Below are 14,879 nucleotides of genomic sequence, written 5' to 3' on the forward strand. Positions count from 1 at the left end.
CAGCCATTGCTGTTCTACTGCCACCTCTTCGAATATTCCTTTCCTATCAGCATCGGCCAGCTCCTCTCTCATGTCTCTGTAGTTTCCTTTATTCACTGTCATCCAATTCATAGTTTTTAGCATTTCCCTCTCTAATTACAGAATGAATTCTATCATATTATGATTATTGTCTCCAAAGGGTTCCTTTACCTTAAGCTCCCTAATCAAATCTGGTTTATTACACAATTCTCAATCCACAATTGCCTTTTCCCTAGTAGGCTCAACCACAAGTTACTCTAGAAAGCGATCTCATAGACATTCTACAAATTAATTCTCTTGGGATCCAGCACCAACCTAATTTTCCCAATCTACCTGTATATTGAAATCCCCCATAACCATCATAACATTGCTCTTTTCATATGCCCTTCCTATCTCTCATTGTAATTTGTACCCCACATCCTGGCTACTTTTCCAAGGCATGTTTATAACCCCTATTTACCTTTTTACCTTTGCAGTTTCTTAACTTTACCTACAAGGATTTTATATCTATGTCACTTTTTTCAAAGTATTTGATTTCATTATTTTTACCAACAAAGTCACCCCACCCCCTCTGCTCACCTACCTGTCCTTTTGAAATTATGTGTAGCCTTGGATGCTAAGCTCCCAGCTGTGATTTTCATACAACTATGATTAAGTGATGCTCACAACTTCACACTAATCAACCTTTTCTGATAACCATCCTCATTCTCTACAACTCCACCAATTTTCATGTTTTCTACAAACTTATTACTCATCTTCAAACTTACTGTTGTAGACAAACATCTTGATTTAAAATGCTGTACCATGTACCAGGGAAATGCACTGCCCTTTTCTCACTGTTACCATCACGTAGGAGGTACAGAAGCCCAAAGGCACACACTCAATAATTCAGGAACAGCTTCTTCCCCTCTGCCATCCGATTCCTAAATAGACATTGAATCTTTGGACACTACCTTACTTTTTTTAATATACAGTATTTGTGTTTTTTTTAATCTATTCAATATACATATACTGTAATTGATTTATTTGTTTATTTATTATTATTTTCTTTCTTCTAGATTATGTATTGCATTGAACTACTGCTGCTAAGTTAACAAATTTCATATCACATGACAGTGATAATAAACCTGATTCCAATACCTGTTTTGCCAGCTCCACTTTCTCCAGTGATAAGTATACATTGGTCCTTGTCCTGGTCTCGTAAAGATCTGTAGGCTTCATCTGCCAATGCATAACTGTGGAGAAAGTACAAATATTATAACCTGTAAAGTTTAAAAATAAGACCTTTTAACTTTCTTTGAAAGATAGAATCAGCACTTTCTCTTTACCAACCATTATCAACAACTACAGCAAAAATTTACATTTGAATTGTTCTTTAAACATACAGTAATAAAATATCTCAAGATGGTGCTATGTCTCATTTTGAAACAAAACCTGACACTAAGCCATCTAAGAAGATTTTAGGATATGTACAAAACGTTTGATGAAAGAACCAGATTTTAAGGAAGTTCTTAAGGGAGGAATGAGATTTGGAATACTGAGTGGTTTAAAGAGGGATTATCAGAAATTAGGGCACAGGATCCCATTCTGAAAGAATGAACAGAAGTACATAACCTGGAAATTAATACAGTCCGTTTGCCTAATAACTTCTTAAGCAAAGGCTTAAAATAGTAAATCATTAAATAAGACAAACATGGGTAAAATCAACTAAACTGGCATCACAACAGAGCGACAGAATTTCACAAAATCCAGAGGACAATCACTCACTATTAAGCTTCCTTCTGTTTTGTTTCCTAATGCCATAACTCTTGAAGGATACTGTCAATGTTATTTTGAAAGAAATCATGATTCTTACTGCCATAAATATACCAGAAGGAGATGGGGATACTTCCTCTTATATTCCAAGACAGTGATGACATTAGATGGGTTTGGGTTCCCTTTAGTAACCCTGATTAAATGTCCGTTCTTTGCACGAGTGTAGATGGATAACTTGTCGTTGAGGTATTGAAACTGTCCTCATACCCTGGACAGTATTTAGTGGTAATCAAAAGATAGTTGCCAGCAGTGAGAGCCTTACCTAATTTTTCCCATCCTGTGGCAAAATTACGAATTTAACACAGAGGAAAAATCCATCTTACACTCTACTGAACAGTATGTTATCTCATTGAGGCTCTCATGGAAGCAACACAATTCTTGATCACACGTAAGCTATAATTTCTGTTATTCAAGAATGCCCACAGTCTTTGCCAGTTAATTGCTGGGAAATCAGAACTCAGCATTGAATAACAGTTTGACCACTGCCTCATTGGACAGACTTACTGGAATAAACCAAATGATACTGCTGTATAAAACTGCAAGTCATTATACTTGGTGGACAAAAGGTAACATTACAGCATATCTTCTACCTGTTGTGGTTTCCATGGTACCTCACATACTAACAATTTCATAATAAAAGCAATCTAGCATTGACCTTCCCATTGTATCTTGAAATACAAGAGCAGAAACATCACATTAGTTCTATGTCAATTATATGTCTGCATAATCTGAGAGTATAAACTCAATTCAGTCAGCAAATTTTATTTTATGTTACTTCAGTATCAGTGAGAAATAAGATTATTCAATATTCATCATATGCTGTCAGCATCAATCTGTGTAAGGGTGCCTTGGTGGCACAGTGGTTAGCACGATACTATCGCAGCTCAGTGCACCGGGGTGTCGGAGTTCAGGGTTAAATTCCGGCATCCTCTTCTCAGCCCAAACCGTCAACTGTTTATTCATTTCTACTGATGCTGCATGACTTGTTGAGTTCCTCCAGCATTTTGTTTGTGTCCTCTGTAAGAAAGTGTGTACATCCTTCCCATAAAGAGTATAGGCTTCCTTGACAGGAATTGAATTGATTTTTACGTTATGTCTCCATCTAAATCTGCAATGTGCAATTTATAGTAATTTATAATAAGTAGTATGTACAACAGGACAGTCAATATAGCATAGAAATACATTTGTGTCAGCATGAGTTAAGCAGTCTGATGGCCTGGTGGAAGAAGCTGTCCCATAGCCAGTTGGTCCTGGCTTTTATGCTGCGGTACCGTTTCCCAGATGGTAGCAGCTGGAACAGTTGGTGGTTGCTCCTGTTTTCTCCACAATTCGAAGACATACCCGTTAGTAGGTGGATTGCCCGCTGTAAATTGTCCTGTGATTAGGCTAGTGTTAAATCAGTGGGTTGCTGGACAGAGCGGCTCAGTTGAGCCGGAAGGCCTGTTCTGTGCTCTATCTCGAAATAAGAAACAAATAAAAAGATGAACCTAAATAGAAGGCTAGTATCTTCACAATATTAAAAATCACATTATCTATGTCAAGGGTAAACGATGTCTTCTTACATTGTGGGAGTTAATCAATGTGTAATCCCCATTCCACCTACTGTCCACACTATGGACCAATACTTTTGGGGAAGCAGAAAACAAGATTTAGTTCAAAACCAAGAGGTGAGAAGAAGTGAAGTAATGGAAGGAAATATGACCAGGAATGTGATGTAAACAGTTTTGAAAGACCACAATAGAGAAGTAAGTTGCATTCGGAGCAAGTGAACTCACTTCACAAGTTTTTGATTGAAGAGACCAGGAGCAATGATGGAGAGATTAGTTTTCTTCAAGATTCAAAATGATGTGCTGTTAAGGTTATTGGAAATGAAGTGGTAAAATCTAGTAATATCTTGATTTTTGCAGTTCACGAAAGCTGTTGTTTATAAACTAAACATTTTAACTTATTGTGGCTAAACCATGAAATGCCAACAAGATATGCAAGAGAATGGCAAAGGCTTTGAGCCAGATACTTCCATTAGCAGAATAGTGTCTGCATTTATAATATAGATTAAAAATTGCATTTGAAAAATTAAAAGTTTTTGCATTGAGTTAATTGACAAAACTATGCTAAGTCTTCTCGTTGATAATCCATCAGAAAGAAGACAAGGAAATGATTGCAAATAGTCTGTTGGTGAACCCCAAAACTACAGAGAAGACACCTACACAGGAAACTGAGCAGATTCCTTCAACAAACTGCAAAAAACACTTGACTTTATGTCAATGATCTTTCTTAATTTGGCATTTTGGCTACTTTAGCTTTTAAATGGAGTTTTTTTTTCTTTCCCTGGGCAAAGCAGACAAGCTCAGTATCTCAGTAACTGGAAATGTTATAGTTTATTGATATATACTTCCCGATGGGAAGGTCCTCAGACACAACAATGAGAACACTGGTGCTGACCTGTCTCAGAGTAGGATGAAAAGGAAACAGAAAGAAAATGATGAAAGTACAGGAGAAAGGTAGAACAGCCAACACAACTGCAGCATTTTACTCTGAGTCATTAGCAATCTTCTATATCCCAGAACATATGAAAAGTATTTGAGTTCCGTACATTCCTAACCATCACAACTGTGTCAAAACCAGTGATTGCAAGATATAAAAAGGCACTGCCTCTGAATCAGATGTGCAATTTAATTTCTCAGGTTTTTTTAATAATCTCATCTATTATTGCACCTTTGGAATTTTAAGAAAATCCACACTAAAAGAAAATGCATAGAAATTTGACTCTATACATTTTAGTTTGTAAAAAGGATGCCATGTTTAACATAGAAAAGCCTACAGCACAATACAGGCCCTTTGGCCCACAATGCTGTGCCAAACTTTAGAAATTACCCATAGCCCTCTACTTTTCTAAGCTCCATGTACCTATCCAGGAATCTCTTAAAAGACCCGATTGAAAGTCCCATACACAATGCTGGAGTTAGGAGGAAAGGAGTAAACTGAAAGAACTCAGTGGATCAAAGAGCATCTGATCCTACTCATTAAGCTGTTTGGCTAACAGCCTGACATTAGCATATATTCAGGCTCTATTAGGGCACTAAACCCAATAATATCAATATATAACCAAGAATAAGATGGAACATTGACTATTAAAACCTTAAATATGTTGGAAGTTTACTTTCAATTTGTTTACTACAAATTAGAAAAAGGATCTAGTGCTTTCCCAGTATGTATGACAAACAAACTCTTCTCAGGCTTCCAACCGGGTACTTATATCAATTATAACCGATGTTTCGATGACAAACTCTGTCACCTTCACCAGGGATGCTGGCAGGGTATGTGTAGTCCGGTGGTATTTATACCTACTCACACAGACTTATACCTCAACAATAACAGGCACCATCATGCATCCCAACGTAGAGCGGTTCTTTCTATTTTGACTAACTGTGTGAAAACTATTTCAGACCCAGAAAGTCTCCACAAGGAAATAAGCTGATTACACACAATGTTCCTACAGAATGACGACAAGGTATAGGAAATCAATCAGGCCCTCAAAAGGGCCAATGGAAAAACCAGAAAACCTAACAATGAGGAGGAACCCATTGCTACCACCAGTCTTCCCGATATTGCCACTGTTTCTGGAAGGATTGCCAGGATCCTGAAGAAATACCGGATTAATACCATCCACAAACTTGTAAGGAAGCTCAAATCATAGCTTATGCCGTCAAAGATGACCTGGGACTCAGGTCGGCTGGCGTTTACAGGAATCCCTGTGAATGTGGAGCAGTGTATATCTGCCAGATGGGGCACATGGTGGAAACCCACATCAAAGACCACAGAACTGTATCAACTGTATCCATTTGGGTTATCCAGAGAAATTGGCGGTAGCAGGACACTACATTTGCAATGGCCATAGGATTGACTTCAATGGCATTAAACTATTGTGCCACGCCAATGGATTTTGGGACCACCTGATAAAGAAAGCCATTGAAATAAAACCAGAGAAAAAGAATTTTAACAAAGACCAAGGTCTCACTCTAGGTATGAACTGGGATTCAATTGTAAAGAAGGTTGGACAGCTGAAACCTGATTGGCTGAGGACTAACTAATCAGGAGGGATTTATACCCCCGTATAAATACCACTGGACTAGACATGCCCAGGCATCAATCCCTGATGAAGATGGTAGAGTTCATCATCAAAACATCGGTTATAATCGATACCCATACCCAACTGGAAACCTAAGAAGAGTTTATTCGTACTAATCAGAAGTCTGAAAAAAAATCAGCTACTTCATTTCAAACCTTCTTTAAGGAATGTTTACTGTCTTTAAGGAATGTTAAAACCCAACCCACACAATGCTGCTGCTGGTTTCATAACAAATAAGCACTCACCAACTGTTCCATGGAAAATGTGTCAGCATTGTTAGACTGTCTCTGAAGTCTGCCATGGAAAGTTTGGGAAGGGAAGAAAAATATGGGGTGTGGTCAGAGAAAAGTGTGAAGTATGTTGAGTGACTTAACTATGCATGGGTTCCCTAAACTATGGTACAACCTAATTGGTCCAAAGAGGGGGCAAGTGTTACAAAAGTAGTGAGTGAGATCAAGTGGCAACATTGATCTAAGAATGAGGTAGAGACCACAATCTTACCTATGAAGACCTTTTTATATTTTTAATATAAAGAAATTCACAGATGATGCAGGGGTTGATATACTGTATGTTCCATCATGTGTTCAGATCTCCCCACCATTGAGGATGATACCATTGAGGTATAAGACATGATACCTCAGGAAGGGCCCCCCCCCCCACCAATCTGGGCCATGCTCTTGTCCAATTACAGGAGGTACAGGAGACTGAATTCATGAGCCACTGCTATCAAAGTTCAACAATAGCTTCTTCCCCATTGCTATCAGGTTCTTGAGCCAATCTGAGAAACCTTAAGTCTATTCAGAATTAATTTCCTTGGACGCACTCCTATCATTATGTTTAGTTTTGTCTATGTTGTTGTGTAAGTTATGTATGATTAATGTTAAATTAATTTATATAATTTACGTTTGTCATATTTGAAATGCACCGTGCTGCACTGCTACAGAAAAGGTAATTTTCATGGCATTCATATCCTCCGTATCTATGGCCATCACAACAAAGTAGATGCTGAAACTGAACTATTATCCTGAGATCTCTTTACAGAACAGTCTCCTACCTATTGCTCCATTTAACAACCTATTTTTGTGTCATTCCTCGCTTCTACAGTAAATTAGTGATTTTTTATTGAATACACTGAATGCATCAACCATCAATTTGCTACTGTAAATGTTTACAATACCTAAAACACTGGAATCCAATTATGATCACCTGCTATATCATCTTGATCTGGATTCCATCCAATAAATTCTCCTACTGGGAGTGTAGTATCAGTAAGCTTATACCCTAATAAAGGAATGTACATAAACTCATGTATATCAAATTCAATTAGTCATCTGGAATTTCAGTGGCAGCTTCTTAATCTCCCACTGTCACTCAACTTCAGTGGAGTCAAACCAATCATTTGTGATTCCTCCAGAGCGCTTGCCAAAAATGATCATTAGGATTTTTAGTCTTAATTTTAGTTTAAAAAAAAAGCCAACTTAAAGATTTTAATGTTGAGGAACATAAACACGAGGAATTCTTCAGATGCTGGAAATTCAAGCAACACACATCAAAGTTGCTGGTGAACGCAGCAGGCCAGGCAGCATCTCTAGGAAGAGGTACAGTTGACGTCTCGGGCCGAGACCCTTCGTCAGGACTAACTGAAGGAAGAGCTGCTCCTGTTTCTTATGCTCTTATGATCTAACCAACTGGATGGAGCAATTGGTGCTCCCTGCCCAACAACACAAAATTAGCACAATCAACATAACTACAGTGATTCACAGTGGTAGCAAACCACAATGTAGTGCAGGGCAATAAAGTAAGGCTAAAAAAATGCTGGCCTTGTCACTGTTGGCCCCAGCTAATGAATGAATAAGGAAAATCAGTGTATTCACCATTGTGCTTTTCATTTGCCAAGGTAATGTGGATCAACTATTCTTCTAATGAATAACAGGAACTGCATAAGCCAAATATTCCAACAATTGCACTGATCAATTGAATGACCTTCAAAACACCAAGTACACACATTTGTACAATAGAAAGCAGCCACCATAGAGTTTCTAGCAGTGACATCACAAAGCATCAGACTCAGTGTGATGCAGAACCTTTTTGTGTAACTTCATCACAAAGATTTATGAAGGTTTAAAGCTAATGTGAAATATTCATTTAACCCCTGCAAGCCGGTGAAAGAGCATGCTCATCTAATCACAAGATTTTGGGACATGTCCCTGTACCATGAAAAGAATGAATAAATGCTTAATACTAAGAAAATGAAATGAATCAGAATCTACTAAAACAAAATAACATTTCACAAGTGTACTTAAAGCTGTTTTCCTTTCACTGTCTCTTATCTTTAATAAAATTATATTGTACCTACTGTCAGTTCAAGCACATTTGTCAAATATTATTACGCGTTTAAACCCCATACAGTTTTACGTAAACCCATTCTGCACAGCAAATGTTCATTGCTGAGGCCAGTTATGATTGTGTGTTCAGGACTAAGCATATTGCAGGGTACTGTCAAGCAAGTGGAATTTTTTTTTAAAAGACAAATAAGATTCTTCGCATCCACACAGTCTCATTCCACAACTGAAGAATAACTTAGAATCAGTCCAGTTATTTAGTACGCAATTCATAGAAGTCCCTTATGTGTGTGAAATGGTTTAGATTCTGCCTCTAAGCTGACATGTCACCTTTGTCCAACTTCGTATGGTAAATGCACTTCACAATTTCTAAACCAGCATGAAACAAGTAGAAAAGCAGACTTCTATGATAAAGAATAGCAAACTATTGCTATTGTGTTTCCATTTAGAAAATAACTGCTAATGGCTTATAAAACATGTTTTCTGGCATATTACCAGGTAGGTATTAACATATCATAATTTTTCCAAAATGAATCATTTAGCAAGTTTGTGTTTTTAAAAAATCACTTGTCAAATTGTCTGGGAGCAGTAGTTGTTTCCCATACAGAGAGGCAGGTTGCTGCCAGTTTTATACCAATCACCAAGGATATTTCCAAAATGGACAAAGGAAATAAGAGTTTCCAGTTTTTATGAGGCAGCGTCTATGTAATCCTATTAATTGCACAGAACAAGATAACTAACCAGCACTTTGCCGTACAAGTTCTTACTGCTTTCCTTCCATGCATGTCTCCCACCCACCCGTATAACCTTCAAAATCAACAACAAATTACTTCAGTTTTAGTTCCGGAGGTAAACCGAAGACTCATGCTCAAAGATCTGTCATTAACTTTTGCACTGTGAAATCTGCACTGAAGTTTAAATAAGCACACACCCAAAGCTGTAACAGTTTAATCATTCTGAATCACTCTCTCACCTGAAAACAGAGACACATTCATGTACGCAACAGAGTTGTTAGATAGATTAACCAGTCAAATTATAGAACAGGGTGTAAATTTCATTTCAAAATTGGGCAACTAGTATTTCAATGAGTTTCTCATGTTATTATTGCCCCATGTATTCTACAGCTGTCTGGGACTTATCTACAGTAAGCATATTTGTTCCCTTTAACTCAGTAGCTCCAAGAGTGGGAGATATTGCCCCCTGGGGTGGCGATAGATAAAGGGGAAGGTGTTGGCGGGTGCTCAGTAGCAAGGGGGGGCAGCTGAGGGATTACAGGCTTAATTTAAGAAATGAATTACTAATTATAAACATTTGATCCATGATGCCTCATATTTGATTACAAAATTATCACATAATCAATTCATCTCTTGCTAACCCACAGTTAGACTTTGCTCGAAACACGTTATACTTGTTGAAAAGAAATGTAAAACTTAAGTATTTGGCATATTATGAGAAATCTGGACTGAAAAAATTGTGCAACACACATAAAAGTTGCTGGTGAACGCAGCAGGCCAGGCAGCATCTCTAGGAAGAGGTGCAGTCAACGTTTCAGGCCGAGACCCTTCGTCAGGACTAACTGAAGGAAGAGTGAGTAAGGGATTTGAAAGTTGGAGGGGGAGGGGGAGATCCAAAATGATAGGAGAAGACAGGAGGGGGAGGGATGGAGTCAAGAAATTGTGGTACTTCTGGGCCTGTCCCACGCATTATTGCTATTCACTACTATTAGTTAGTAGAATTCCCGTATTCTAATCATATAGTGCGACAATTCCCATGAATTAGGGTATGGCATTCAATGGGATAAAGTTCAGAATGTGTCCTTTTGACTGGCCTTGACGGCACTTCTCTAGCAAATGGCCCAAACCAAGATATCACTGTACCTCTTCATTCTTGGCAGACAGACAGGTTTTGCCTGAGCTATGATGACATCATAATTTTTCCTCTTTATTGATCACAGTATTTGAGGTTGCATTTAAACAACAGGTGATTGACTGTAGTTGCTAATCCATGACAAACATGGGCAGAAGAAGACCAAATGAAGAAGTGTGGACAGCAGAGTGTACTGTGTCTAATATATGGATTTATACCAGCACCAAGTAACCCACAGCAGCCAATACGTCTGTAGTGTGAAAAAGTCTTTTCAAATAAGGGAATGATGCAATGTCCAGGCTCCTTGAACACCTAAGGAGAATACACTCTGATAAAGCAAACAAGAACTTGGCTTACTTTCAATCACTTTGTAAAAACTTTCAGAAACAGAAAACACTTCAAAGCATGTTTGCCAGCACTTCAGAACAAATCACGAATGGTCTGCATGCTTCATACATTTCATCGTTCATTGCTAAATCTGGAAAGCCCCATACAATTGGAGAAGAACTGATAATGCCAGCAGTAAGGGATGTTCTGAGTGTGGTTTTAAATAAGACACCAGCTCAAGTAATTAAAGCGATTCTGCTCAGCAACATCTCTGTTCAAAGACGAATAGATGAAATGTCAGAGAATGTGAAAGACACATTGGGACAACAGAATTTGCTCTACATTTGGATGCGACAACTTTGCCAGGCAACAACTCTGTTTCTTGGTTATGTTCACTTCATAAAAGATGAAAGAATGGTTCAGATGTTGCTATTTGTAGGGAGACTAGAAAAAAATGAAGGGGGAAGTCAATATTTCGGTTGTTGATCAATTTTTCAAAGAGAGGAACTTCCACTCACCAAGCCCCTGCTTGTTCAACATAGGAGGCACTCTTAATGACAGGACGACACCATGGGATTACTACTTTCTTGAAAAAAAAAGCTGCATCTAACATATTTATCAATCACTGTGTAATTTACAGACAACATACTGTCACAAGAAAATCTGTGATTGGCTGCATAAATCATTAAATACTGTTATCACAGCTGTAAATTAAAATCAAGTCCCTTACTCTCAATTCTTGACTATTTCATGAGCTTTATATTGAAAATGATGAACAGTTTGAATGCTTACTGTTGCACACACGTCATATGGCTCTCAAAAGAAAACTGGCTGAGACATTTTTATGTACATTTTGAAAGTGTAAAAACTTCTTTGAGGACTCGAATGCTTGAGTCAGTAATCAACTCAAGAATATTGGGCATGGCATTGCTTATTAGTCAGAATTACAGTATTTGCAATGTTAATGAATCAGTCTTCAATTGCAAGGAAATGATGTGAATCTTACCACTGTGGAAGACACTAGCAATATGATGGAAGTTCCAGGTGTCAGGGGTCATGAGGTGTGTGAAGTTACCATTACTAGAGAGAAGTGTATTGGGAAACTGAAAGGTTTGAAGGTAAATAAACCACCTAGACCAGATGGTGTACACTGAGGAATTTGAAATAAGTGGCTGAAGAGATTGTGGAGGCATGAGCAATGATCTTTCAAGAATTACTTGATTCTGGAATGGTTCCAGAAGCCACGTCACTCTTCAAGAAGGGAGAGAGGCAGAAGAAAGGAAACTAGGCCAGCTAGTCTGACCTCAGTGGTTGGGAAGATGTTGGAAGTTATTATTAAGGATGAGGTTTCAGGGTACTTGGAGGCACATGATAAAATAGTCTGTAGTCAGCATGGTTTCCTCAAGGGAAAATCTTGCCTGACCAATCAGTTGGAATTCTTTGAAGAAATAACAAGTGGGATAGACAAAGGAGAATCAGTTGATGTTCTTTACTTGGATTTTCAGAATGCCTTTGACAAGGTGTCACACATGAGGCTGCCAAACAAGCTATGAGCCAATGGTATTTCAGAAAAGATTCTAGCATGGATAAAGCTGTGGTTGATTAGCAGGAGGCAAAGAGTAGGAATAAAGGAAGACTTTTCTGGCTGGCTGCAGGTGACTAGTGCTGTTCTACAGGGGTCTGAGTTAGGACCAATTCTTTTTACGTTATATGTCAATGACTTGGATGATGGAATTAACGACTTAGCCTTTGCCCTTAATAAAAGGAAAGCCAGCACCGTGCTGCCTCACGGATCACCATGCGTGATCGACCTTCTCCCAGGCACTGCTCCTGCCTGAGGTTGTCTGTCCTCCCTCTCTCTTCCTGAAACCAAAGCCATGCATGACTACATGATTCAATCATTCTAGGCTCCATCTGGTGCAGGATTTTTCCCATTTCAAAAAGAAAGATGGAGTTCTCCATCCCTGCATCAACTCCTGTGGACTCAACGAAATCACCATTAGGAATCACTACCCTCTTGCCTTGATGGCTAACACATTCAAAACACCCCGCAGGGCATACATCTTCACCAAATTGGACCTACAGAGCACATACAATCTGATCTACAACTGCCAGGGGAATGAGTGGAAGACAGCTTTCCTAACACCCTTTGGTCGCAATGAATACTCACTTGGTGATGCCTTTGGGAACGTGCAACAGTCCAGCTTTTCTCCAATCATTCATTCATGAGATCCTCTGAGACATGCTACACAGGTATGTATTCGCCTACCTCAATGACATCATCATCTTCTCCAAGGGCTTCCAAGACCACATCTGTCACATCCTTCAGCTTTTCAGCATCTCCTCAAAAACCAACTGTACTGCAAGTTAGAGAAATGCCTGTTCCACACCCCAGTCACTTCCTTCCTAAGTAACGTCCTTTCACCCAAAGGCAAAACCATGGATTCAGAGAAAGCACCTGCTGTAGTTGAATGGTCCCAAATGCACTCCCTCAAAAGCTACAGTGCTATTTCAAGCCAAGTCAAGTCAAGTCAAGTCACTTTTTATTGTCATTTCGACCATAACTGCTGGTACAGTACACAGTAAAAACCAGACGTTTTTCAGGACCATGGTGCTACATGAAACAATACAAAAACTACACTGAACTATGTAAAAACAACACAAAGACGTTTTGCAGGACCATGGTGCTACATGAAACAACACAAAAACTACACTAGATTACAGACCTACCCAGGACTGCATAAAGTGCTTGCCCTTCTCCAACTTCTACCATCATTTCATCAGGAAATACAGCTAAATTGCCACTTCTCTCACCTCGCTCACCAAATTACCTACCACACGGATAATCTCCAGCCAAGAACTACGCTTTTGAGGATCTCAAGAGACACTTCACCACTGCTCACAATCTCCGCCATCCAAACCCCTCTGTTGTACAGATGGATGCCTCTCCAAGCTAGGACCGTATGGACCCTTGTGCCTTCTTCTTGTGCAAATTCAACTCTAGATGGCGCCATTATGAAGTAGGGGACAGGGAGCTACTCACCATTAAATGAGTCTTGGAGGAATGGAGACATTGGCTGATGGGAAACACTGAACCCTTCCTGATCTGGACTGACCACTAGAACCTCATATCTATTCAGCACACCCACCATGTCTAGCTGTCCACCCAAGATCTCCCACTGTGCATCGACTCCCGCAAGCTCTCATCCCAGATCATTGGTCCCTTCAAGATCACTCATTATATCAGTCCAGTCATTTACAGTCTCCAGCTGCCACCACCCCTCAGGACCACAACTACTTTCCATGTGTCCTATCTCAAGCCTGTTGTCCATGGACCACTGAACCCACCTGGACCTTCACCTCCGGATGGTGGAAGGTACTTCAGTGCACGCAGTCCCCTGATTAATGGATTCATATCTCTGACAGGGAAGCGGACGGCATGGAGGAGAGATCTTGGATCCATTGCTCATCAAAAAGTTCAACCAGACACTTATAGATCGTCCTGGGCCCTCGGGTACCGACCATAGGAGAGGGGTTCCTGTTAGGCCTACACAGGCAGGCATCTCCCAGTCTCTACCCAGCTAACAGGAGTCACTTGCCACTCATCTGCAACTCGTCACCCGCAGCCTATTTATACCCAGATCTCATCCACAGTCCTTGTTCACCCATCGAGTGAGCCAATCTCAACTAGTTGCTCCTCGCCTTCAGTTACCTTGTTGGCATGTCATGTTAAGTTTCCATTCTCTCCTGTTTTGTGGCCCCTCAAGGCTTGTTATTTTACAGTTTATTATTAAAGTGAGTGCTCGCTGCTGGGTCATCACCGCTGTGCTGCATTTGGGTCAAGCCTTTATACATTTCCTGATGATGGAGATTGCGAGCAAAACAAGACAGACCAAATGGTTATGGTCATTAATTTCACGGAGACAAAGTGGTATAAACGATCGAGACTGGAGATCTACAGGGCAAAAGGAATAAAAATGAGTTTGATGATTCTTGTGAAAAGGGAATTGTTAAACCAAGGTGCTGACTTGGATGGAGCTAAAACATCAATCTTGAGTAACTGTGGCATTTTTGTAAACTAAACCCAGTGAAACAAACAGTCAGCTGGAGTAAATCAGCAGGTTGAGCAGCATCTGTGAGAGGAGAAGAATTGTTGGCATTTCAAGTCCAAAAAAGAATGTATTCTGTTAAAGACTGCAGGAATGTGTGCTGAGAGATGCATTGAATTTCGGTGTAAAGTGGAGAATGACCTGCCACACAGAAGACTGAAAGGGTGGGTCCTGAGTAACAGCTCCACGAACATGGGTGTGTTGTTTAAAGATGAAACATCAATACACTGATGCATTGTAAATACCATGTATAGATTTGATGGCACAATAAAT

The 14,879-nt window shown here is 39.5% G+C and overlaps 1 protein-coding gene across 3 annotated transcripts in view; it reads right to left on the minus strand.

Moving 5' to 3' along the window:
• myo1b (myosin IB) overlaps positions 1-14,879 on the minus strand; it is a 275,743-nt gene that overhangs the window by 172,606 nt on the left and 88,258 nt on the right. For all 3 annotated transcript variants that reach the window (XM_063051970.1, XM_063051968.1, XM_063051969.1), the window contains exon 4: positions 1,159-1,253. In XM_063051970.1, coding sequence (XP_062908040.1) covers positions 1,159-1,253 — 95 coding nt within the window. The remainder of the gene's footprint in view (positions 1-1,158; positions 1,254-14,879) is intronic.

The sequence above is a fragment of the Mobula hypostoma genome, chromosome 6 (genome assembly GCF_963921235.1).
Source record: "Mobula hypostoma chromosome 6, sMobHyp1.1, whole genome shotgun sequence".
In the NCBI taxonomy this organism is placed as follows: domain Eukaryota; kingdom Metazoa; phylum Chordata; class Chondrichthyes; order Myliobatiformes; family Myliobatidae; genus Mobula; species Mobula hypostoma.